Below are 23,265 nucleotides of genomic sequence, written 5' to 3' on the forward strand. Positions count from 1 at the left end.
TGGCCTAGAATTTACCCTGTAGCCAAATCTGTCCTTGAACTTTTAATCCTCCTGCCTTAGCCCTCTAGTCTGTCTCCAGCAGCCTCTAGCTTCTATCCAACTCTTCTGCTGCTTCAAACCCTTGGACCCAGAGGCTCAAGGTCAAACCTCTGGTGTGACATCTGAGCTTCCTTTTGTGCCAGTCTCAGCCTCCCCCAGCAATGCCTCCCCTTGCTCATGCCAGCCTCCCGAGTGCTGGCTGCTGTGGCCACAGCCTTGTGCCTGCCCACCTCCCCATGTCACTCAGCTCCAGACGCTTGCCCTGCAGATTCCTCAGGCCATGCTTTCTCCAGGGATCGGCCTCTGCCCTTGAGCCACTTCTGGGCCTCATGAGCCTTCCCTGTCCTCCTCTGAAGGTTGTGGGCTCCAAGACGGTAGGGCCAGAGGTCTCCACCACTCATCTGTGCCAAGGAGATGAGCAGGTGATAGATGGGTGAGTAAAATAACCAGTGGGTGAGTTCACATTGCTGTAGTTCATGAGCAGTTCTGCTGCCCTTTCTTACATCCAGGTGAGGCGCCTGAGGTTGAGAGGGTGGAAGCAAAGCTGGCAGTCCTCCAGAGGAGCCCTTAACACCTCCCCCTCTCCTGCCCTCCTCCTTCCTTCCCACCCTACCCTTGTCCTTCTTTCCTCTAGTTTTTCCCACAACCAGCACCCACCAATTGCTGGTAGGCCTGAGAGCCATGAGGTGGGCACAGTCCTTCTGGCTCTGTTCATGGGCCCTACTGCTCAGACCAACAGAAAACTCCCTTTGCTTTCTGCCTTTTGAAGTCTTTCTTTGTTAATAAATTCCTCAAGTTTAAATTTGAGAAAAACAATTATCTGGAGTATGTGAGAAAAGTCCTAATGACCTGTGACCTGTGAGTTCCCTTCCTCCCTGGCCATCTCTTAAGTGCTCAGAGCCGCCCACTTCAGGATCTCAGGTTTGCTGGAACTTCAAGTGTTCCTCACACCTTGTTCTAGAATGGGAAGTGAGATGCTGCAGCCTGGCCAAGCCCATGCCCCATGGCTCAGCATGGTCATTAAGCATGAATTTGGAGCACATTTTATACACTGGACCACAATGCTGAGAAGCTGTGTGCCTCAGCCAAGACAGGCACTTATTTACCTGTACTCAGCCTTCCTGGGACATGCAGAATACAGAAAGGGCTCAGGGCCCTCTGAGTCAGGGGAGCGTCGGAGGCTTACTGTGGGTGGGCAAGTGTGGGTTCCGACACTCAGGGTGGAGCACGGAGTGGCACCGTAGAACACTGCTTACACGACATACAACCATCTGTTGCCAGAACTTACCGGGGGCAGAAAAACACAAACAAATGCAGCTGTGGCTTGGTCGATTTAATATTCTCCAGAGAACTCTATTGCTGTGTGTTTTGGAGGAGATAAAATGAGAGTTTATAGGGAATATAACTTGGCCCGCAGACACGGCTTGTTAATGCAATGTTTTGTGTATGGGAGGTGAGGAAGGAAAGGTAAGTGGGGAGCGAGGCTTACTTGGAATGGAGGAGAGTCCTAGAGCAGGGTTCATTTTGATTGGCATGTGCTGCCTGTTACCTCCTCGGGTGAACATTTCCAGGCTCCTCTCCCTAACTAGGTTGCATTGTGAGTGTTAGCTGCCCTGAGAAGAGGGACTTGGTAAGGGCAGTAAGAACAGGAGGCCACACTTCGCGGTATAGAGAGGATGGCACAGCCATGTATGCTGTGACAGATGTCATCGGTCCACTGGGTGAGGCCTATGAGAGGCACGCATGTGTGAGAATGAGTCACTGAACATGGGAACCATCTTGTGGCTGGTGACAGTACTCCCTGGCTTGATGTTGAAGAAGCTGAGTCTGGAATGGTAAGACCCCACACAGCAGATGGACGGGGGTCTCTTTCGTCAGCTGATTGGAAGTGGATGCCTGGAGTGCTGCCCTGAGAACCTTCCCTCTGGTTCATCGGGATTGATTGGCTGTCTGCTTAGGGTAGGAGAATAGGATAACATGTCTGCTACATCTTTTTATGTTTCATACACATGGAAGACTTACCCAGCCGGAAGGTACAAGGGACTGGGCTGGTTGGGGGGCATGAGGGTCACATGGGTTTCCTTTATAAAGTGACAGCTATGGCAGGGAGGGAACCATCAGTCTCTCTAGTAGATGATTGCCTGTCTGCTGTGGTTTGGAAACAGACAGGCTCCATCTGATAGGAAGCCATTCAGACACTTCCTGGGATGGTTTGACTCTGGAAAGTCACCTATAGGCTCATGTTTTGAATGCCTGTTTCCCAGTGCGAGGGATAGGTTTTAGGGACTTGGGGACCCTTTAGGAAGAGAGACCTGGCTGATAGAAGTAGGTCACTTAGGGACAGAACCTTGAAGATTAGCCCAGCCATAGCCCAGACCCTGCTTCGCATCTGCTGTAGTGAACTCTGCCATACTTTCCTCACTGTAGTGAACTGAGCCCTCTGAACCTGTAAGCAAAATAAACTTCTCCTTCCATAAGTGGTTTCTGTCAGGGATTGTTGTAGTGATGAGAAAAGTCATGCACTGCTCTTGGAAGGGGCTGTGTTTTTCTCACGGGCCCTGTGCTGGCTCTCAGGAGAGGGCTGCTATAAAGAGAGCAAGCTCTCTGAGCTCTGTGGCTTTCTGTCCTTGATGTGATCTCCCACACACTCCTGTTGTGATGCTGTCAGTGTTGAGACCTCCACCAAAGCTGAGCTGATGCCAGTACCTTGCCCTTGAACCTCCAGAACTGTGAGTTAATAAACCTCTTTTCTTGATAAAGTTACAGCCTCAGGTATTTTGGTATCCTGACAGAAAACAGGCAAATGAACCATCCAGCTCTCCACTGGCTCCCCGTGTGCTGTCTGTTTTCTTTTATAACAATCTTGAGTTGTCTGTGCTTTCCTTGTGAGCAGGAACACTGTCACCACCCTCACCATTGATACCAAGTGCAAGAGTCATCTCCAGCCCATACATCACAGGAAGTGACATGAAGAACTGCATTTCAAAGTTTAAATTGCCTTGTGCATAGCCCTGTGCAAGGCTGGTATGTGTGCAATAGGCTGCACTGCCCCGGTGCCCACACTGCAGGGAACAAATAGACACAGCCCCGTGTGCATAGCCCTGCACCTTCTGGAGGGTAAAGGAAGGTCAAGCAAGGATACAAGTGAGTGCAGGATTTCAGGCAGTGTGCAGTGTTTTGAAGACAATGAACTAGGGAAATTTCCTGGCTGCTGGTTGATTGCTGTGACAAAACACCATGGCCAAGGCAACTTATAAAAGGAAGTGTTTCATAGATAAAAGGAAGTGTTTCATAGGGCTTATGGTTTCAGACAGAATCCAGGATGGCAGAGCAAAGGCATGGGGGCAGGTGTGTCTGAGAGCTCACATCTTGAGCCACAACCAGGAGGCAGAAAGACATACTGGAAATGGCTCCAGTCTTTTGAAACCTCAAAGCCTGCCCCCAGTGACATACCTCCTCCAACAAGGACATATCTCCTTATCCTTTCCAAACAGTTCCACCAACTGAGAACCAAGTATTCAAACATCTGAGCCTGTGAGGGCCATTCCCATTCCAACTACCACAGGGAGTGAGGGAGAGGAGGAGGAGTCATGGGCAGAATGTTCCTGGTAGGGACATAGCAAGAACAAAGTCCCCAAGGGCAGGAACATGCTTAGCAGCTCTTAGGACAGAAGCCACATGGATGGGCCTGATGGACGCAGAAATTCAAGAGGAAGCCCTAAGAGGAGGCAGAGCCAGGTGGTGTGGCCCGGAATGGTAGGGCCTTATTAAGAGAACAGGAGAGAGAAGTCAGAGTAGGAGCCCCTGTTAGAACCTGCCCACCAGGGGGCAGTCTACAAAGCCTTAGTCTGATGATGCCATCTTCAGATCCATGGGCTTACTGTCATAAATGTTCTTCACTGAATGCATGTAGAATGCTCAGATGAGTCCTGGGCTTTCTACCTCCATGCAGATACCAGCCTTAGAATCACTGGAATGTTCTGAACAGGAGACAATCTGACCAAAGGATCTAAAAGGCCACCCTGGCTGCTGTCTGAGGGATGCTGAGGGCAGGGGGACCCAGGTAAGGGCCTCCAGGCCCAGTCTAGCTAGGGACAGCATGGCTTAGGCATGGGTGCCTATGCTTGGGTATACCTGTTTCCTCCCGTGATGACAGACGCGTTGGCAGCTGTTTGTCTGGAAGGGATTCAAATAGTGCCAGTGTGGAGACTGTTGAGTGTCAACCCAAGAGCATCCCACCCTGCCACTCCTGTTCTATCCCAGAGCCTTTGGATGTGAGCCCTAGCTATGGCCCCTTTCATTCATGAACACTTCAGTGCCTCTGGACACTCAAGTTTGTGTTCCTTTCTTATAACCCCAATCATGGGGCCTGACAGTAATTATTGTTTTGCTCTAATCACCATTCTGTATTTAAACAGCCCAAACTGTCTCAAAATGTTTTGTTTTTTAACATTTGGTGTGGGTTCTGATCACAGCTAACATTGAGTCAGCTGAGGCAGGAGGCCTGGTGGCATTAAGCAAAATACTTGGTGGCTGGGGCTGACCATCAGCATAAGGCTGCAGTGGTGACCCTCAGAGGCTAGGCCTAGGCCAAGCTTTCCGAGTAGGGCAGGTACAAACTCAGGATGGCGGCTGAGGCCCCATGCTCTTGGCCAAGATCAGAGGGCGCGTGGCAGGGCAGCAGTGTGGCAGGACAGCTGCGTGGCGGGACAGCTCAGTGGCAGGATAGCTGCGTGGCGGGGCAGCTGCGTGGCGGGACAGCTGTGTGGCAGGACAGCTGCGTGGTGGGACAGCTGCGTGGCGGGACAGCTCAGTGGCAGGACAGCTGTGTGGCAGGACAGCTGTGTGACAGGACATCAGTGTGGCAGGGCAGCTGTGTGACAGGACATCAGTGTGGCGGGACAGCTCGGTGGCAGGACATCAGTGTGGCAGGGCAGCTCAGTGACAGGGCAGCTGTGTGGCAGGACAGCAATGTGGCAGGGCAGCTGCGTGGCAGGACAGCAGTGTGGCAGGACAGCTCAGTGGCAGGACAGCAGTGTGGCAGGGCAGTTCGGTGGTAGGGCAAATCAGTCTGAGTCTGTGGATAGTGAGTGGATAGGAGCAGGGCTATAATGTCAGCTGACTATTTTCTCAGGAAAGCTTAGAGATGGCCACTTGCCCAGCTGGCTGCTCATGGGGCTAGATCCACTGTCCATATAAAGAGAGCATGGGGGAGGGGGATCCAAGGGTCACTCCAGCAGGGGGACACCAGGAAGATGGAAAGGTACCCATGAAAGGTCCTTCTCTGAGTTCAGGGCAGTCCCATGCTATGGCATTACTCTTTAGTTCCTGGACCTGTTACTGAGCCTGCCTGCCTGCCTGCCTGCCTGCCTGGTTGCTTTCTTTCCCACCCCTCTCACCCTGAGTGTTCTGTACCCCGGCCCAGCCTGCCCTGAGCCAGGCCTGCCTGCCCACCAACCACAGCATCTTGACCTCTCTTCCAGTGTCTGGCTCTCCCATCCTGTCCTGCCCCAGTCCTTTTGTCCCTCTGTGATCACCTGAGCTGTGGCCACCTCAACTGCAGTCCTACCATTTATTTCCCAAGCTTGCCTCCTTTTCCCTCACTTCCTTCCTCTTCTATCTGCTACCCCACTGCCTCCGTCTCTCTTGAGAAAAGCGAGTGTCCTCATGACAAAGATGTGTTGCTTTGGTCATCCTCCCTGAGGGACATGTGAAAGAGCGTTGAGTCCCCTCCCTAATAGAGCCAGAGCTATGGCGGCTTATGAGCAGGAGCTTGAAGGAAGGAGCAAATGTAGGCCTCAGGACAGAGGCCCACATCCTGGTGGGCACAGGGTACACAGATGATTAGCAGAGGGGCAGGAAGCCAAGTAGCAAGTCTGAGAGCCCAGAGCAAAGCCCTCAACAACTGGCATCAAGAGGAGAGATGACGTCAGAAGGGCTAGAGACTTCCTGGAGGAGGCTGTGCAGAGCCTGTCCTGAGACCGGATGGGCCACTCTGGATACAGCAGCTTGCTCTCCAGAGTCTCCAAAGTCTGGTAGAACAAAGTGAATGCAGCAATATAGGAAGCAGACCCCACACCCCCTCCAAGTGTCCCAGAGCCTCTAGTTGCTTCCTCTTCTAGAACATTCTTTGGGTGCAGATAGGGAGGAGACTGGCTCACATTCTCTGTGCAGTGGGTCTGGTGTATGGATACCTCCAGCCTGGCACAAATGAAGTCCACTGTGGCTAAGTGGCCACCCAAGGCACAGTTTGCTTTCCCAGACCTGCCTTGATGTTTAGACTCAGCCAGTTCTGTATCCAACTGCTTTGCTGGATAGGCTGGCCATGCTGAAGTTGGTAGTCACCTCTGGGGACAGTGACTTTAGAGCCCTGCACCCCTCAGCTCTGCCTCAGGGAAGCCACATGACCACTCTCCCTTGCTGAGTAGTAAGTGTATTCATTAGAAGGGGTGGGGCAGTTATCCAGCCAGGCTAGGGAGGAGAGTGGCCTTGGCAAGATAATTCAGTTATCTAGGCTGCAATGATATGTATAATGTGTTAAATGTGAATTATCATCTCACCGTGTCTGGTTCTTAAGAACTAGAGAGAAAAACCATAAGGGAAAATGAGCGCTGGGAATGGGACTATGTAGCAGTCATGGGACTTCAGAGTGTCACTTGAGAAAGCATCACTACAAGTACCACCACATCTCTCATTAAACAAAGAAGGGAAGCAGGAGAGTATACTTACACACAAGTGCACACTCACAAATGGTTATAGGTGAGTCATTTGGAAGGATGGGATTTTTGAACGCACTGGATTCTGGGGTAAAGAAGGAAGAGCCTCAACTGAAGCAAGGGGCAGAGCCAAGTCTTCCAGCAGGAAAAGATTTTCCCCAGATCTATAAAGGCATCCTTTTTCTAGAGCTTTGCTGAGGGGATGCTGAGGGGTACCTACCTGCAAGCCCCCAGCCCCAAGGCTCTGTGGTGCAGTTGTGGACCTCCATCCAGCTTCCTAGTACAATCCTTGAGGTCTGATGATGTTTATATGGCCACCTACATAGCAACAGCCTTGCCTACCTGCAGGTTCCCATCCCAGATTTCAACCAGTAGTATAAAAAATATTCAGGAAAAAAAATCTCTATCGAATATATCTTTTTTCTTATTCTTCCCTAAACAATGTAGCATAACAATTTCCATAACATTTACATTGCATTAGGCTTTATAAGTCATTTAGAGATGGTTTGAAGGAAGCAGGAGAGTGTACATAGGTTATATGCAAATTTGTGATGTTTTATACACAGGACTGCAGCATGAGACAATGCTGTTATCCACGGGGACCCTGCAGTAAATCCCCCACAGATGCTGAGTGGTGGTTGTAGGTAGAACAAAGTCTGGAAGGATGTGTGTGTACATGCACACCCACTGCAAGGTTCCAGGACCATTACCTCTAGGGAGCAGGAGATGGTATGTGGGGACTTAATTAAGAAAGTGGGGGCCCAGAGTTCCACCCACACGGGTAGTTCAGTCTGTGCTGGCGATAGCCAGAACTGAGCTCTAGCTAGACATACAGAGAGGAGGGAGAGTTCTGATGCCTTCATATGGGGTGTCTGGGACTGTGGGACAGTGCAGACTTTTGTTTCTGTTTCCTACCCAGATATCCCACACCAAATCTGCCCACAGGCACAGTAGTTTTTGCTGGAAACATCAGAGATGCAAGCTGCAGGCCAGGCAGGGCCCTCCCTCCCCAATGGCCACAACCAGCTCTTGAACACCCCCGCCTCCCCCAGAGCTCACTGTTTCCTTACCTCCCTTATGTCCCTTACGTGCCTTCCTCTGCCACAGTCATAATTCTTGAGGGCTCGACATCTATGGCCAGTGGGGCTCTCAACTGCTTGTGTAAGACATGTTTGGGGGGCCAGACATCCCATTAGAAAAGCTAGGTTGCCTGTCCACCACTGTCTGGATGGGAAGCCCATCTGCACTCCACCACCTCTTTAAATGACTGTTTCTGTCTCCCAGATGTTTCCATGGTGGTAATTTTCAGAACTGCCCATTGAAAGCTGCCAGTGCCATCCTCCTCCACGAGCTGTGTTCTGATTAATTCACAGCACACGCTTGCTCTGTGCCTCCTCTAAACAGAGCGCACATCCATATAAACATGTAAAAGCGCACTTTGAACATCGACTTTTCTGACAGCCAGCAAATAGTAGCCTGCCATCCTGCAATTGGATGATTGAAGCTGAGTTCCTGTGGTGGGATACAGGTTTGATGGCTCTCCTTCTGCATTGCTCTGCAAACCTGTCCATGGTGATCTAGGAATTTAGTTAGAGCACGCAGATTTAGTTTACAGGGAGGCTAGGGCATGGAGAATGAGGGCTCTGGGGCCTCAGAAGCCATACTTGGTCAAACACAGATCAGAAGCCAAAGATGGGCAGGAGTGGCCTGGGAGGAAAAGCCACAAGCTGCCATCTTTCTTGTTCTTTGGTCTTAGGAGAATGTCCAGATTAGTCATGTGTCAGTTCCCTCATGATGGCTGTGATCCTACCATGTGCTGTATCCTCAGGCAATTGTGGAGGACTTCTGCTGTCTTGGCAATTCACTTTGGTTAGGAGAGATAAATTAGCAGCAAAGCAGGCATGGAGGTGAAGGCTTGCAATCCCAGCACTTGAATGCTATATCTCAATTCTGGGACCCTATCTGCAGTGAAATAGGCCCCTTAGTCAGCTCTGGTGGAGCACACCTTTAATCCCTCACTGGAGAGGCAGAGGCAGACAGATCTCTATAAGCTTGAGACTGGCCTGGTCTACATTGTGAATACATCAATAGTGGCCTAGGCTACATAGGGAGACTCTCTCTCCAAACAAATAAAACAAAACAAAAACCTTCCCCTAACCCTCCAGAAATGCTGATGAGAGAGACCATTTCAGAGACTGAGGAACTCGAGAGCATCAGGGTGTAGAGGGGAATGGGTGGAGTGCTCTTTAGAGCCTGGTGTCAGGGAGTCTCTGAAGGCAAGAAGGAAGTGTGCTGTGGCATGAAGGAGCAGTATATGGAGGCCGGCAAACCAGGACCTGGGACTACTATGTTTAGTTGGGGTTGACAGCATGGAGTCACTGGATGGTTTAGGCAGGAGGCTGCTGAGCTCTGACTGAAGTTGTTTTTAAGCGAGTCTGGCTGCTATGTGGGAAATGAAGTGTGTGTGCAGGGTGACAGTGCAGAGCAGGCGCAGAGAGACCAATTAGTTGATCTGGTGTCTCTGGAGAGATAGCAGTGGTCTATACTGGGGCAGCAGTGTCTGTGGAAGATGAAGTCAGATTGGAGAGGAGAGAAGGAAGGCACTCCTGACAGGCTGGACGTGGCGGGGCCGGGGACAGGGTCATCAGAGGGACTGCCTAGGATTTGGGAAGCTGACTGAGCAGGGGAGAGGTTCAGCTTGGGGAATATGATGGAGAACTCTGTTGGGAACTGTGACTCCAGCACCTAGAAGCCAGGGCAGACGGAACCCATGTTCAAGGCTAGCCTAGGCTACATGCCTAAGTGTTTTGTTTGTCTGTTATTGGTTTTCTTTTTTAAGTATTTGATGGATCTGAGGCACATAAAGGTTGAGATTCCCAAGAGGAGAGGGGTAGGAGAGGCATCCATCCCTTAGGGGCCAATCGAGAGGTCAGGACCAGAGAGTCAGGAAATGGGCATCCTCGAACCAGAGAGACATTGAGAGCCTTGGGCCATAGTGAGTACAAGACACTCAGAAAGCTAGCCTTGGACCTAGGGCAGCCTAGTCACTGAGGCCAAGCTGAGCTGGTGGGGATTGCAGGAGTGGAGATAAGCCAAGGAGGCGGGGCAGAGGAGTAGCCAGCTAGGCAGAAGCCAAATAACACAGGCACATCATCACTGGAAGCCCAGCCATGGACATCATGAAGGAGGAGGAGGAGGAGCTGCCTATTCGTCCTGCTGAGCCAACCATGACAGGGGAGTGAGAGATCCCGTGACTTTGGACATGGGCCAGCCCTGTAAACCACTGTCATAGCTGAGGGAAGGGCTCTGCTGTGATCACCCAGACAGCAGAGGGAAGCCATTGTTCTGGCTGTGGGTGCCTTGGCACAGTGGACTCTACACTGAGTTGGGAGAGGAACCTGATGGAAATGACAGTGACTGATTTCACTGTAGAGGTAATGGCAACTTGTGGGGCGCCTCTGTAGATAGAATACTCAGGAATCAAAGGAAGAAAAACACAGGCTCTCATACTCCGGCTGCATCTCAGTTAGGCTAAGTGAGAGAAGCCAGATGCAAAGGGTGCACGTTGTAAGCTCTATGTCAAAATTCTAGAAAATGTGAGTGTCAGTTTATAAAAAGGGGGCTGTTGAGGCAGCTCACAGGATGAAAACACTTGCTATCAAGCCTGCTGACTTGAGTTCCATTCCTAGATACACATAGTGGAAGGAGAGAACTGTCTCCCCCAAGTTGTCCTCGGACAACGCATGCGTGCATACACACACACACACACACACACACACACACACACACACACACACACACGTAAAAATCTGTAGTGATGAGAGAAGGTGGGTGGTTGTCTGGGGAAGGAGAGGGATTTCAAAGTGTGAAGAGGACCTTGGGGTGATGAGCACATCCTAAGTGTGGAGATTGTTTCAGGGAGATGTACATGTTAAGACTTACCGAGTAGTGTGAAGAAGTATTAACTGTTTGATGTATGCATTATATTCCTTGATAAAGCCTGGGAAGAGTTCCACCACAGAGACCGGGGCTGTAACCAGTAGCTGGGGAGGGGTGATCTTACTTTAAGCATGAACAGATAGGCGTCAGATACATGCATGACACAAGGCCATGTGTTTGGGTTATGAGGAAGCAGGGACCTTTCTTTGAAGGTCACTATATGTCATGCTGTCCTGCATTCTCCACTTCCTTGTGCTATGGAAACATCTAGAAAATTTGGTCGTAGGGCAAAGATTCCCTCAAAACTGCCATTATCAAGGCTGTGGCCTTGGTACCTGTTCCACATCCTCTGGGTCTTTCCCTGACTGCAGCTGCAGCTGCAGTGAGTAGATCCCTGGCATGCTGGCATTGCTGCATCTGAGCTGCTTGCTGGGCTGTCTGCTGAGCAAACATGCCCGGCTTGTGATGTGTGAGAGCATTGTTGCCCCAGGGGCCACATTCAGCAAGCAGTGCACAAATGGACTACTTCTGTCTTTGGGGGGCATTTCCATGGTATGTGCCATGGACTCATTGAAGAGTCCCAGCAAGGTGGAACCCCAACTGCCCCCAGCAGTGAAGAGCTCAGGCACCTGGGGGCTTCTTCCTACCCTGTGTTACTTTCCCCACTTCCTGTCTACAGCCAGTCCTTGTCGTGGGCTCTGCTTTCAAGATACTCAATATGAGACACTCCAGGAGTCCCGGGAGCCTGCATTTAACATGCACAACAGGTCTCCTTGATGCAGAAGCCTCAGAAACCACACTTTATTTTAGTTTCCTGAAAATACACATTTATTTTGTGTGTGGGTATGTGGGTGTGTGGGTTTTTCATTTTGGTTTTTTGTTTTGTTTTGTTTTTTGTTTGTTTGTTTGTTTTTGAGACAGAGTCTCCCTTTGTAGCGCATGCTGGCCTCAAACTCACTATGTCCTGGGGCCCTGAAAGTGCTAGGATGACAGGCATATACCCCTACACCCAGCTGGAGCCAGTCTTTAAAGAATGCTGCTACCAGCTGTGAAAAGCCGGAAAGGGTGTCCCAGGGGAGTGGTGGGGCATCTTTGCTCCTGTAGGAGATGAACTCTGGTAGCAAGTGAACCAGGTTGAAGCAGCAAGAGACCAGGAAGCCGCGAGACCAATTAGTGGGCCATTACCAGTGTCCTGACAGGAGTGATGAAAGCCAAGACAGCAGCGAGGCTGCCTCTTTGAGAAAGGGCTTTGATTCCCAGAGTGTGGACGCTTTGCGGAGAGAGGAAGGGGGAGTCCGTTTCACAGCTGCTGGCTCAGCTCTCGAGTGCTCACATTTCTAGCATTACATTTCTGTTTGGGGGCATCTTCACTTCCACAGTTTGACACATCAGTCTGATGACACACGTTTTCCTTTGTTCTGTTTTGTGCATTCAGGATCTTGATATTGGTGCCAAGAACGTGAAACTCTATGTCAACAAAAGCCTCATCTTTGATGGCGTGTTAGACAAAGGAGGAGGCCAAGCCCCTTTTGATTGTACCATCCCTGTTGACCTTCAGAGCGAGAAGAATGAGAGCCCAGAGAAGGCCCTGAGTGCTGGCTGGGAAGAAAGCAAAGGTGCCCTTCGGATGGCTGGCATAAATGGGGTCCAGGAGCTTGGGCACAGCTGCTCACAGCCAGCTGAAGCCTTGGTGGATATGACAGTTTCCTCACAAGGAGATTTCCTTGGTGAAAGGGTGAATTCTACTCATTGCCCGAAGGACAGTTTGTCCAAGTTACAGGAAGATGTCAGAGTGTTGGCAGCCCCTGCCTCAATGGGTGATGGGCCTAGTGTTCCCTCCTCTTCCTCTCTTGGGAAATATCCTCCTCTGGAAGAGGAGCCCTCTTTGCTCCAACAGCTGGAAAACCTCAAAAGCAAGAGAATCCCTGAACCTGCTGGGAAAACTCCACACTGGTTACAGCCTTCTCTAGCAGAGGTGGGCAAGAAACAGGCAGGCAGGAAGCCCAAACCCCCCTGGCTCAGTCCGGAAAAGGATCTGGAACAGAAGAGTAGGCTTCCATTGGATGATGTCATTGGTGATGATCTTGGAGAGGTGGAGGCCAGGGAAAAAGGCCCTCGACGTGAGCAAGGGAGGACTAACAGCTGGAGTGTCATCACTGAAGAGAGACCCCAGAGGGTATCCTCCAAAGCCTGTGGTAACGACTTAGACATCTTTAGCCAGCCTCCCACCAGGGATCGCCCTGCTAGTGGGAGGAGGGCCCTGAAGAAGGATGCCAGCGGTAGCCATGGTGATGACCAGCCAGCCAGCAAAGGTAAGCCTCAAGAAGCTTCAGTTGGCACGAAGCCATTTGTTTCCCTGGACCCTGGTTTCCTTATCTATAAAGCAAGGGGGCTTTTCTCAAGTAGGAGTCACATATCCACTGTCTCAGCCGGAGGGGTGGTACAAATGAGGGATAACTGGGCACTCTGCATGTTAAACTCCTGGATGTGATTGTCACTGGCACCAGCATCTATCTGTCCCTTGGCCCATTTTTGTTGCCATGCATGGTTTTTCCAACCTGGACTTTATTCTTCACCTCTGATAAAGACATTAGTCCCTAGTAACTTACCTGACTCTGTTAGAAGACAACCCCAGGATGATGCTGAACACAGCAGGCACTAGCCTGGGTATAGAAAGAACTTCTGGACATTGTAGGGTGGTGGCCAGAGGGTCCAAGGCCATTGGAAGGAGGCAGCCACCCCTCCACAGTCTTGTTGTTGGCCTTCAGGAATGCGTGGTTAGTATGCCAGTCTCCTTTTGTCAGTACAAACTAGAGTAGATAAAGCCTTGCTTTATAGGGTTAACAACTGATGGTGATTATTTTGAAACCACTAGGGGTGTGTGTGTGTGTGTGTGTGTGTGTGTGTGTGTGTGTGTGTGTGAAGAAGAAATCATGGGGTTTCATGGCTCAAGCCTATAATCCCAGCTACTCCAGAGGCTAAGGCAGGAGAGTTACAAGTCCAAGGCCTACCTAGGCTATAGAGTGAGTTCAAGGCCAGCCTGGTCAACTCAGTGATACTTTGTCTCAAAACAAAGAGGTAGAAGGGCTAGACTGTAGCTCAGTGATGCAGGGCCCTGGGCTCATCCCCAGGATTGAAAATAAAACAGAAGCCAGAGTTCAGTTGAAACCATCATAGTCTTTGCGGTGGGTTATCTATAAGGACATTCTGAATGTATAATGGGGTTCAGGGTGTGCTCTGCATGACCATCCTGAGTAAGGAGGGGACTATGGGGGCATTCTGTATCCATCTGTATGAGGGCACCAGAGTGACCGTCCCTGTGTTGTGGAGTACCTTATAGTGAAGTCATCTGCATAAATCTGGCTGTTTGCCTCTCTCTGCTGAGCTTCAGTGTCTTCATCTATGAGACAGGGTTGGCACGCCTCTGTTGGAGATGTGAGGAACAAACAAGACAGTGGCTTCAGTGAAGCAACAGGGCCTGGCACCTGGGGAGTGTTCAGCGAGCAGTGAGTGAGACATCAGCTTGTGTCACGTACCACCTCACAGACCTACTGAGCCTCAGTGTTAACTGCTTCCACCCTGTCCCCACAAAGCCTCTACCGAGCGTCCCTTTCCTCATCTGTGACGGATTTGAGCTGCACCACAGAGATTCTAGATGGTCACTTGAGATTTGTGGGCTGTGTTTGGCAGGTACCTGGCAGAGAAGCATGCCAGGCAGATGGTCTCTGCTCCTGTCCCCTTCCCCAGCCTGTCACCTGTTCTCTGATTCTGCCTCTTGTTGGTGTGGCCGCAGGGATCCCTGCTTGTCCTTGGTGAATCATCTCTGTTGACTGTGACAGTGTCTGCTTGGACCCTCATGTGTCACGTCAGACTCTGAGGGCTAACTCACCTAACCACTGACTGCCCTCTGCATCTTTGCCGATGCCCACCTCACATTTAGACTCAGGAATCCTCAGAGGGGCATGGTGGGACTAAGCCTGGATCCTCTCCACTCAGGGCACTGAGGCAGGAGTATCACCAGCTCTGACTGGCCCCTGCTACACAGAAAGACCCTGCCTCAAAAAACACATTAAAATGGTCAGAGGTGTGTGGGGGGCGGTAAGTAAAGTACTTGAAGATCTGAGTTGGATCCCCAAAACCCACCTAATTCCAGCTCTGAGGAGGCAGAGACAGTAGGATCCCTTGCTAGCCAGCTAGTCTAGCCAAATAACGATATCCAGACTAGCGAGAGACTTGTCTCAATGCAGGTGGACATCCTGAAGATGACCAAGGGTTGCCCTCCGGCTTCCACAGACATGTGGATCTATGTATACATGCACACACATACACACACACTGAAGGAAACAACATAGAAAGAGAAGCCTTCTGAATATGAAAGCCTGGCTCAAGTGACATGCTGTGGGGCAGGACAGTGGTGACAAGCAGCTGCAGGGCCTGGGTCCCTGTGTGCTTGCTCTTTGCCAAGGTCTGGTCCAACCTTAATGATTCTGAACCCTCTTGACAGCCCCATCTTACAGATAAAAAAGTGAAGTTTCAGTAGCTTCCCCGGGTTTTCCTTTCCCACAGCCAGTGGGGCTAGTATAGAATCTGAACTATAGTGGTTCAGCCCTACCATCCGTGCTTGCAGCCAGTACTCCTGGGGCTGATTAGCATAGCTGCCAGCACTCACTGAATGGTCAGCCAGGCTCTAAGCAGACGAGGAGCTGCGGGGAGTTCTTGGTGACAGGCAACAGTCCAACTGTCCAACTTCAGAGGCCTCGATCTCACTTTAGTTTCTTGCCAGACATTTCCCTGCTTGGCTCAGTGACACATTAAGAATCGAGCCCTTGAGATTTAATGCTTGTTAGCTGGTTTTGCTAACGAGGAAAGTTGTCTAGAAATCGTGTTATTACCCATCACCCAATGCCAAAGCCCATGTCTGAGCCTCCAAGAAGCATGCTGGCTGAGTCCACCAGAATGCTAGTGGGGTGAGTAAGCTCACATGGCTTCAGAGCCCTGTCCTTACCATGGGGACTCCACCACTGTGTCTTCAGTGTGGCTCAGCAGGGAACCAGATTTTACTATACCACCATCTGCATTCTGGAAGTGCGGTTCCTTGGCCACCAATAGATGGGGTCTCATCAGCCTTTACTGTGAGCAGTGAAGAGGAGTAGGGTACTCAGAGAACCTAGGGTACTCTGACACCAAAGGCTAATAGCATCCTCTCCCTGTCCCCTCGGCTGTCCTCACAAGTCCACCAGGCCTCCATTTCCTCACTAGTTTGTTCCCAGGCAGCCAAAGGCCTCTCAGACCCGAGTGACTGAGTGTTGGCTCTGGTCCCTACAGCCAGTTCCAGACTCCTAGGGGGCCTGATTGGTGGACTTGGGTCAGGTGTCCAGCCCTTGCCCAATCAGCAATAGCTGAAGCAGGTTCACTGGAAGAAAGGCAGCTCTTGTATTTGCCCTGTCCATTCTTGTTTCTTGTGTTAGTAACCACTGATGCAGATGTGAGGGCAGTTTATAAATGCCCAGCTTCATAGCTGACTACACACAGGAGGAGTCTTCGGCATCTTGAATCCTGTCATGTCATCATCAGGGGTCCTTCTGGACACATAGACTGCAGATGGATGCCATTGCTTTCAGCTGCCCATCTGGGTTTAGGATTGGGGCTGGGGACATGGCTTAAAGAGACAGTGTTTGTTTAAAGTGTGCAAAGGCTGTGGGTTTCATCCTTAGTACCACAAAAAAGAAAAAAAGAAACTTCTTGTCTAGCAGATTTAGAATAGGATTGTCAGCAGTGGCAGGCCAAGCCTTAGCTTAGTCCCAAGCAGTAGACAGAGCATGTTCCCAGCAGACAGACAGACACAGGGAGACACATGGATGTCCAGCTGTCATCACACCCGAGAGGGCCAGGAGAAAGTCTACACCTCTCCTTTTAGAACCGAGTATGAGACTCAGAGTGGAGTCTGGAAGAAGGACTCAGAAGGAATGCCAAGTCCCTGCTCCCTGGCAGAGGCACGCCAGCCAAGTTCCTGATGTGTGGAGCTTAGTGTCTCCTGGCGTGCTCGCGGGCCAACCCGCCATTGCTTCAGTCAGAGGAATTCAGATCTCAGAGACCCAAGTGATGACAGCCCATGCTAGAGCTCCTTCTGTCACTTGTCACACCAGCCCCGGAGGAGAGAATGTGGGACTTCTGGGCTCTTTATTGGAGGCAGATAGGAAGAAGGGACAGGGCATGCATGGGAGAACCCACAGGTGACAGCCTCCAGAATGAAGGGGGTGGGGGGAGCAAGAAGCTGGTGTCGACAGGCTTCCTGTCCCAGCAAACACTTCTTAGGTATTTCTAGCAGCTCTTGCTATCTGTGTGTGGTACTAGGGCACAGCAGGGAGCAAGGATGAGGTGGCAGGGGCCACGGGAAGGCAGTGACCATCTGGAGGAAGAGCGAGCTCTCCCAGCAGAGGGCACAGAAGGGCAAAGCCCCGCTGAAGAAGACTCCTGATACATCCTTGGACAGACATCTGGTGGGTCAGAGCAGAATGGCAGTGACGCCAAGGGAGGCGGAGGTTGTAGAACTAAGAAAAAGCCACGTCATAGCCCCCGTAGACAGGAGCAGGGTTTACTCTTGGCGTAAGAAATGATCATGACAATGAGAGTGGTATGTGACAAACCGCTGTAGGCTCTTGGCTTAGGGTGTTGAAGTGACCAGACCATGTAGAGACGGCATGAGGTGTGAGGAATACATAGGAAGTGTGCGCTGCGACAGGAAGCCTGTTAACACCAGCTTCTTGTTTTCAGTCCCCCATGTCAGTCTGGAGGCTGTCACCTGTGGGTTCTCCTGTGCCTGCCCTGTCCCCTTCTTCCTATCTGCCACCAGCAAGGAACCCAGTGGTCTGGTGACTTGGATTGAGGGACCCTGCAGAAGTGGCTGTAAGGGGGTCCGGGGGACCCACAGAGGCTGAGAGTGGTGGCTGGGTTAGCACAACGCCAGATGGAACCGAAGATCAAGTCTCAGCTACTCCTGGACTTTGAACAAGAGGGTGGCACTACTGTGATAAGAAGCTGTGGGTAGGCTGGGTGTTGTGGGCATACCTGTGCTCCTGAAATTCTGGAGGCTGGGGCAGGAAGAGCACACGTTAGAGGCCAGCCTGAGCTATGTAGTGAGACCCCATCTCAAAAAAAGGAAGGAAGGGAGAAAGAAAGATAGATAGAAGGAAAGGAAGAGAGAGAGGGGGGAAGGAAGGAAGGAAAGAAGGAAGGAAGGAAGGAAGGAAGGAGGGAGGGAGGGAGGGAGGGAGGGAGGGAGGGAGGGAAGGAAGGAAGGAAGGAAGGAAGGAAGGAAGGAAGGAAGGAAGGAAGGAAGGAAGGAAGGAAGGAAGGAAGGAAGGAAAAGAAAAGCTAGCTACCTCTCTGGGCCAGGGAGATAGAAAGCTGCAGTGGTGTATCTCCTAAACCACTGGGAGAGGGACTGTCAAATTCAAGAGCTTTGTCTGGGATGTCATGCATAAAGTAAAGACTGACAGAAGACTGAGAAGTCTGTCTCTTGTGGAAAGTCACGTCAGTGGGGAGTTCTGAGAACCATAGGTGTCTTAGGCATCCAAAGTGCAAAAGCCACCAGGGAGGGGTCTGCTCTTGGGAACGGGTGGATGCAGGAACTCAGATAAGGCCATCAGGGTTTCTCTGTATCTTTTGGCTCCTGCTCCCAAGTTGGCAGCATTTTTAGGCAGGTTGCCCACTGTGTAGTCAAATGGGCCCTCACAATTCTACCCTGTATCCCATCAGTCTGGCTCAGGCAGGGGAATGAGAGCTCCCTTAGCTTCAGTGTGGGGGTCCTACAAGTGGGATGATCTCCAGAAAGCTGAGGCTTGTTCCCCAAAGAAGGAAGGCTGCGTTTGGGGTGGGGTTGAAAGGCTGCTATTACCAGGAAGCAGGGTGTCTGCACAGGAAAGGGGAGGACAGGGCATGATGGGGGTAAGCCACAGGACCTGGTACCCTCCCTTTTCTAGGCAGCAGAGATTTATGCGTGTCTGCAGGCAGAGCGAGCAGCAGGAAGCACTGGAGGAAGCGGTGTTGGAAGATTCTAGAGAGAGGAGATAATTGATGGTACCAAGCCCCCAGCAAGCAGGCAGGAAGTGGAGTGCAGGCACTGCCCAGTATGAAAGCAACATAGAATGGCAGTGCCGTGTGCCACTGTATTCAGAATGACACCTTTGGGCGGTAATTGGCTGTGCTTGGCTGCCAGGATGGGCCACTACAGTGTTCACACTGGGCTCGTAGATTCTGAGAGGTGGCTTCAGAGCATCCCTCGGAGGACTGCTCTGTGTCCTCATGCTCAGGACTCAGGCTTTGTCCCATACGTGGGAGAAAACAACTGTCTTACCATTTAATACACTTGGCGAAGGTGACTGCCTTGAACTTGTGATCCTTCTGCCTTCAGACAAGTGTTGGGCTATGCAGATGTAACATTTATTCTTGAACATTCTTCCTGCTGTTAAATAATGCCTTGTAGTGCTGTCAGAGTCACATGACTGGGCCAGCCTCCATTGCAGCCCACACTGTGACCAGCTCAGACCCTGTGGGCCATGATGTGTCCCTGGCTAGGTGAGTTTCAAAGTGGGATAACTTCTAGTAGTTTCCAACACTAAAACAGCCTTCCTGGGTCCCTTCCTGTCATCATGGTACCTGAGGCAGACAACTTTCAAGGAGAATGGATTTATTGTGGCTCACAGTTTCAGAGGCTCCAGGCCTGAACTATTTGGCCATGTTGCTTTGCACCTGCAGTGAGGCAGCCCATGGTGGTGGCAGCATGTGGTGATGGAGCTGCTCACCTCGTGGTAGCTGGAAAGCAAAGAAAGGAAGAACATAGACTAACATCCCAGAGTCCCCTTCAGGTACATGGCCCCACCTCCTACAGGCCCCACCCCCTCCCAGTCGTGCCACAGTCTGGAGGACAAGCCTACAACATATCAGCCTTCAAGATTAGAATATTCAAGGTTCTAACTGTAGCCCTTCTCCTGATTTGTATAATAGTTGTACTCCTAGAAAGTTCAAAGCCTATTTAAAATACTTCTTGTCTTTTTCTGAAATGAGAGTCTAGCCTCCAAGGCCAACACTGAAGACCATGTGGGACAGAAAGCCATGCTCCACCCAGACCACTCTGGAAGCCTTGACCCACAGATGTCACAAGGGCAGGCCTCTCAGGCCATGCCAGCCAAGGCAGCTAAGAGCCACTGCATGAGGCAGTTTCCAGGGTATGGCACTAACAAGGTCCTAGCCCCTCCTTGTTCTCTCTTTCAGAAGACACCCATGCCACCGGGACACTGCCTTGGTTGCAGTGGTATGGCGAGAAGGAACACGCACTGCATGCATCATGGGACTCCCTCACTGCCTTTGACCGTGCCCACCGGGGCCGCATCTCTGCCCTGGAGCCACAGGGGGACATCCTAGATGAGTTCCTGAAGCAGCAGAGGAGCAGTCGGTATGAGGAACCCCCAGCCCCTTGCAGAAAGGAGGAGCCGGAGCCCTCCATAGAGACAGATGGTGACAGTGACTTTAAAATCCCAGTCCTCCCTTATGGACAGCACTTGGTCATTGACATCAAGTCTACATGGGGAGACAGACACTACGTTGGCCTTAATGGCATAGAGATATTCAGCTCCACAGGGGAGCCAGTACAGATCTCCAGCATTACAGCGGATCCCCCTGACATCAATATTTTACCAGCTTACGGGAAAGACCCACGTGTAGTTTCCAACCTCATCGATGGGGTGAACAGGACCCAGGATGACATGCATGTCTGGCTGGCCCCCTTCACACCAGGCATGACCCACTCCATCTCCATCGAGTTCACACACCCTTGCCAAGTTGCCCTGATTAGGATTTGGAATTACAATAAGTCTCGAATACACTCCTTCCGTGGTGTGAAGGACATCACCATGCTATTGGATATGCAGTGCATCTTTGAAGGAGAAATTGCCAAAGCCTCAGGAACCCTCATGGGAGGTACGGTATATCTGTGGGGATATTCTAGAAGTCCTTGTTTGCTGCTCACTGAGATATTGAGGGGAATCCCATGAGCTAGCCCAGGATAGATAAAGTCCTCTTCACAGACATGGTGCACCCCTCACCTCCTCCAGCATGGGTGGGCCAGAGCTGGGCTCCTAACACTAAGTGTCTGTCCAGGGACCAGGATCCTAAACTGGCTTTTCTGCAAGTTGGAGTCATGAATTGTAGCATCTTTCTTGCCTTAAGTCAGAGGGGTAGGGTGTTTAGGGAGCCCATGGACCAGCCAGTCACTGGAGCCCAACTCCCATGTTTGGGAGCAGAATACCCATACCTTCTAGGGGAGGTGCTTTATAAAAGGGCCTACAGGAAGCCAGGCAGTGTATAACTGTAGTCCCAGCACTAGGGCTATGCGTGGATGATAAAATCACCCTGAGACTACCCACTACCCCATACACACTGTTTGAAATCCCACTTCTCCAAAGTCTCCAGCCCGTGTAGGCTGTAGACTGAGTTCATGGGCAGTCTGGGTCTCTTAGCAAGGCTGTCTCAAGATTTAAAGCAAGCAGATTCTGTAGCTATAGGTCAGTCGTAGATCTTTTACGTAGCATGTGCAAGTCCCTGGGGCCGCATCCCCAGCACTGCAGAAATGGGCTAAAGGGTCTAGGTTGGACATCTAGTGCCTCTCACCAGGGACTTGTTTGGTGACAGATGACAAGGATTCTCATTCCATCCCAGCAATAGATCATTGTGGCTCTCAGCTTGGTGAAATGTGGGGACTGAGCTGTTGGCTCATACCTGGAACGGTCAGCTGCTTGTGGTCATAGAGTGTTGGGACACCAGAACAAGTTCTGGATGGCAGACCACTGAGGCCTGGGGCCAGCTGAACCTTCTCTCTTCTTGGTGATTTGCCCAGCCCCTGAGCACTTTGGAGACACTATCCTTTTCACCACGGATGAGGACATCCTGGAGGCCATATTCTGCTTGGATGAGACATTTGACCTGGATGCTGAGAGCCTGTGTGGCTTTCAGCCTGAAGAGGCACTAAGGAGGCCTAGCACTGCGGACAGTGAAGGTCAGGACGAGCGGCCTTTCACACAGGCTGGCTTGAATGCCCAGGACCAGGTAGGGTTGGAGTGGGGCTGGAGTGCCCCTAAGTGGATTCCCTTGGTTGTTCAGGGCAAGGTCTCAGCATGCAGCACAGTCTGGCCTTGAACCCATTGTCTTCCTGCCTCAGCTTCCCAAGTTATAGGACAGCTCCTAAGCGGACTGCTGCTCCTAACTCAGCAGGAAGGGAGAGTAAAACAGATAGATATCCTTTACCCTGCTGAGGCTGCGGCCTTGACGGTCCTCATTTTTCTATTTCATTTTCTATTCAGTATTTCATGTTTCATTCTCTAATTATCTATTTTTTTTTTAAACCAAAGTGAAGTAAGGATTCAAATTTTCATCAAAGCCAGGAAATACAGGCTGGATGCTGGGATCAGTGCTGTGTGTGTGTGTGTGTGTGTGTGTGTGTGTGTGTGTGTGTGTGTGTGTGTGTGTAATATAGAGGTTGGCAGCCCTGTGAGGAGATGGGTGTGCTTGAGACGGCTTCTGATCACTCACCATTGTGAGTAGAATAGACATGCCTGCAGGAGGCAGCCTTGCAATTGAAACAATGGCCAAAGCTGAGCCTGTTCATACAGGCCTGGAAGCCAGCCATTCACAGGTCCAAGGCAAGTCAGGTATAGAATGAATTCAAGACTGGCCTGTTCAAGTTAGAGAAACTCTGTCTGAAAAAGTGCAAAGAAGGTTGTAGATGTCATTTGTCAGAAAAGTACTTGCCTGGCATGCTTTAGGCCCAGGTTCTACCCCTAGAACCATTATAAACATAAAACAGTGAGCATAACTATGGATGCCTGAGCACATGACCTAACCCAAGCTCACTAGTGATATAGGCTTTGCAAGCCCGGGCCCATGATGATCCTTAAGTAGGGACTGTTGTATTCCTGCTGAGGGCATGGATTAAGTGCCTTAACTGAGGGTATATTGTGAAGGTACCAAAGCCAGAATCTGAATGCATAATGCTGAAAAAAAAATGGGCAAGAGTGAGCCCATGTCAGGGTCCACTGATGAAAATGGAGAGGTCCCAGGGTCTCAGGGGAGGGTCTTGTAATGTAGAAAAAGAGGTGTGAGAAGAAGATGGGACAAGCAGAAGCCCCAGGAGACAGGCTGGCCCACAGAAGTGTGTGAGGAAAGCAGTGGCTGGCATGAAGACCACCTCCCAGTGCTGTGGGGCCAGGCAGCAGGGCCAGGCAGGCATGGGGTAAGAGGGCAGTGAGTGGGAGCCTGAGAAGGGCCTGCAACTCTGCCCGGACAGCTCATCACCCACTGCTGCTTGTCCTCTTTGCAAGAGAAGCCAGAAATCTGGGCTTTAAACTATCTCAATTTAAAAGAGGCAATTAATTGAAATGTCCCAAACCTTCCTAAGCATGGCATAGTCTGTCCTTGACCCACGGGTCTCCAGAGAGTTGATCCTAAAGTCTTTTATCTGCCAGTGGTTCCCAAATGTCAAGGCCCAGGGGGACCTGCTAATGGACCTGATCTGCAA

At 51.0% G+C, this 23,265-nt stretch overlaps 1 protein-coding gene across 7 annotated transcripts in view; it reads left to right on the top strand.

The window, feature by feature from the left end:
• The window catches only part of Katnip (katanin interacting protein), a 173,879-nt gene that overhangs the window by 128,851 nt on the left and 21,763 nt on the right, over nt 1-23,265 (top strand). For all 7 annotated transcript variants that reach the window (XM_042283313.2, XM_042283309.2, XM_076551986.1 and 4 more), the window contains 3 exons: nt 12,130-13,006; nt 19,968-20,672; nt 21,589-21,797. In XM_042283313.2, the coding sequence (XP_042139247.1) occupies nt 12,130-13,006; nt 19,968-20,672; nt 21,589-21,797 (1,791 nt within the window). The remainder of the gene's footprint in view (nt 1-12,129; nt 13,007-19,967; nt 20,673-21,588; nt 21,798-23,265) is intronic.

The sequence above is a fragment of the Peromyscus maniculatus genome, chromosome 1 (genome assembly GCF_049852395.1).
Source record: "Peromyscus maniculatus bairdii isolate BWxNUB_F1_BW_parent chromosome 1, HU_Pman_BW_mat_3.1, whole genome shotgun sequence".
In the NCBI taxonomy this organism is placed as follows: Eukaryota; Metazoa; Chordata; class Mammalia; order Rodentia; family Cricetidae; genus Peromyscus; species Peromyscus maniculatus.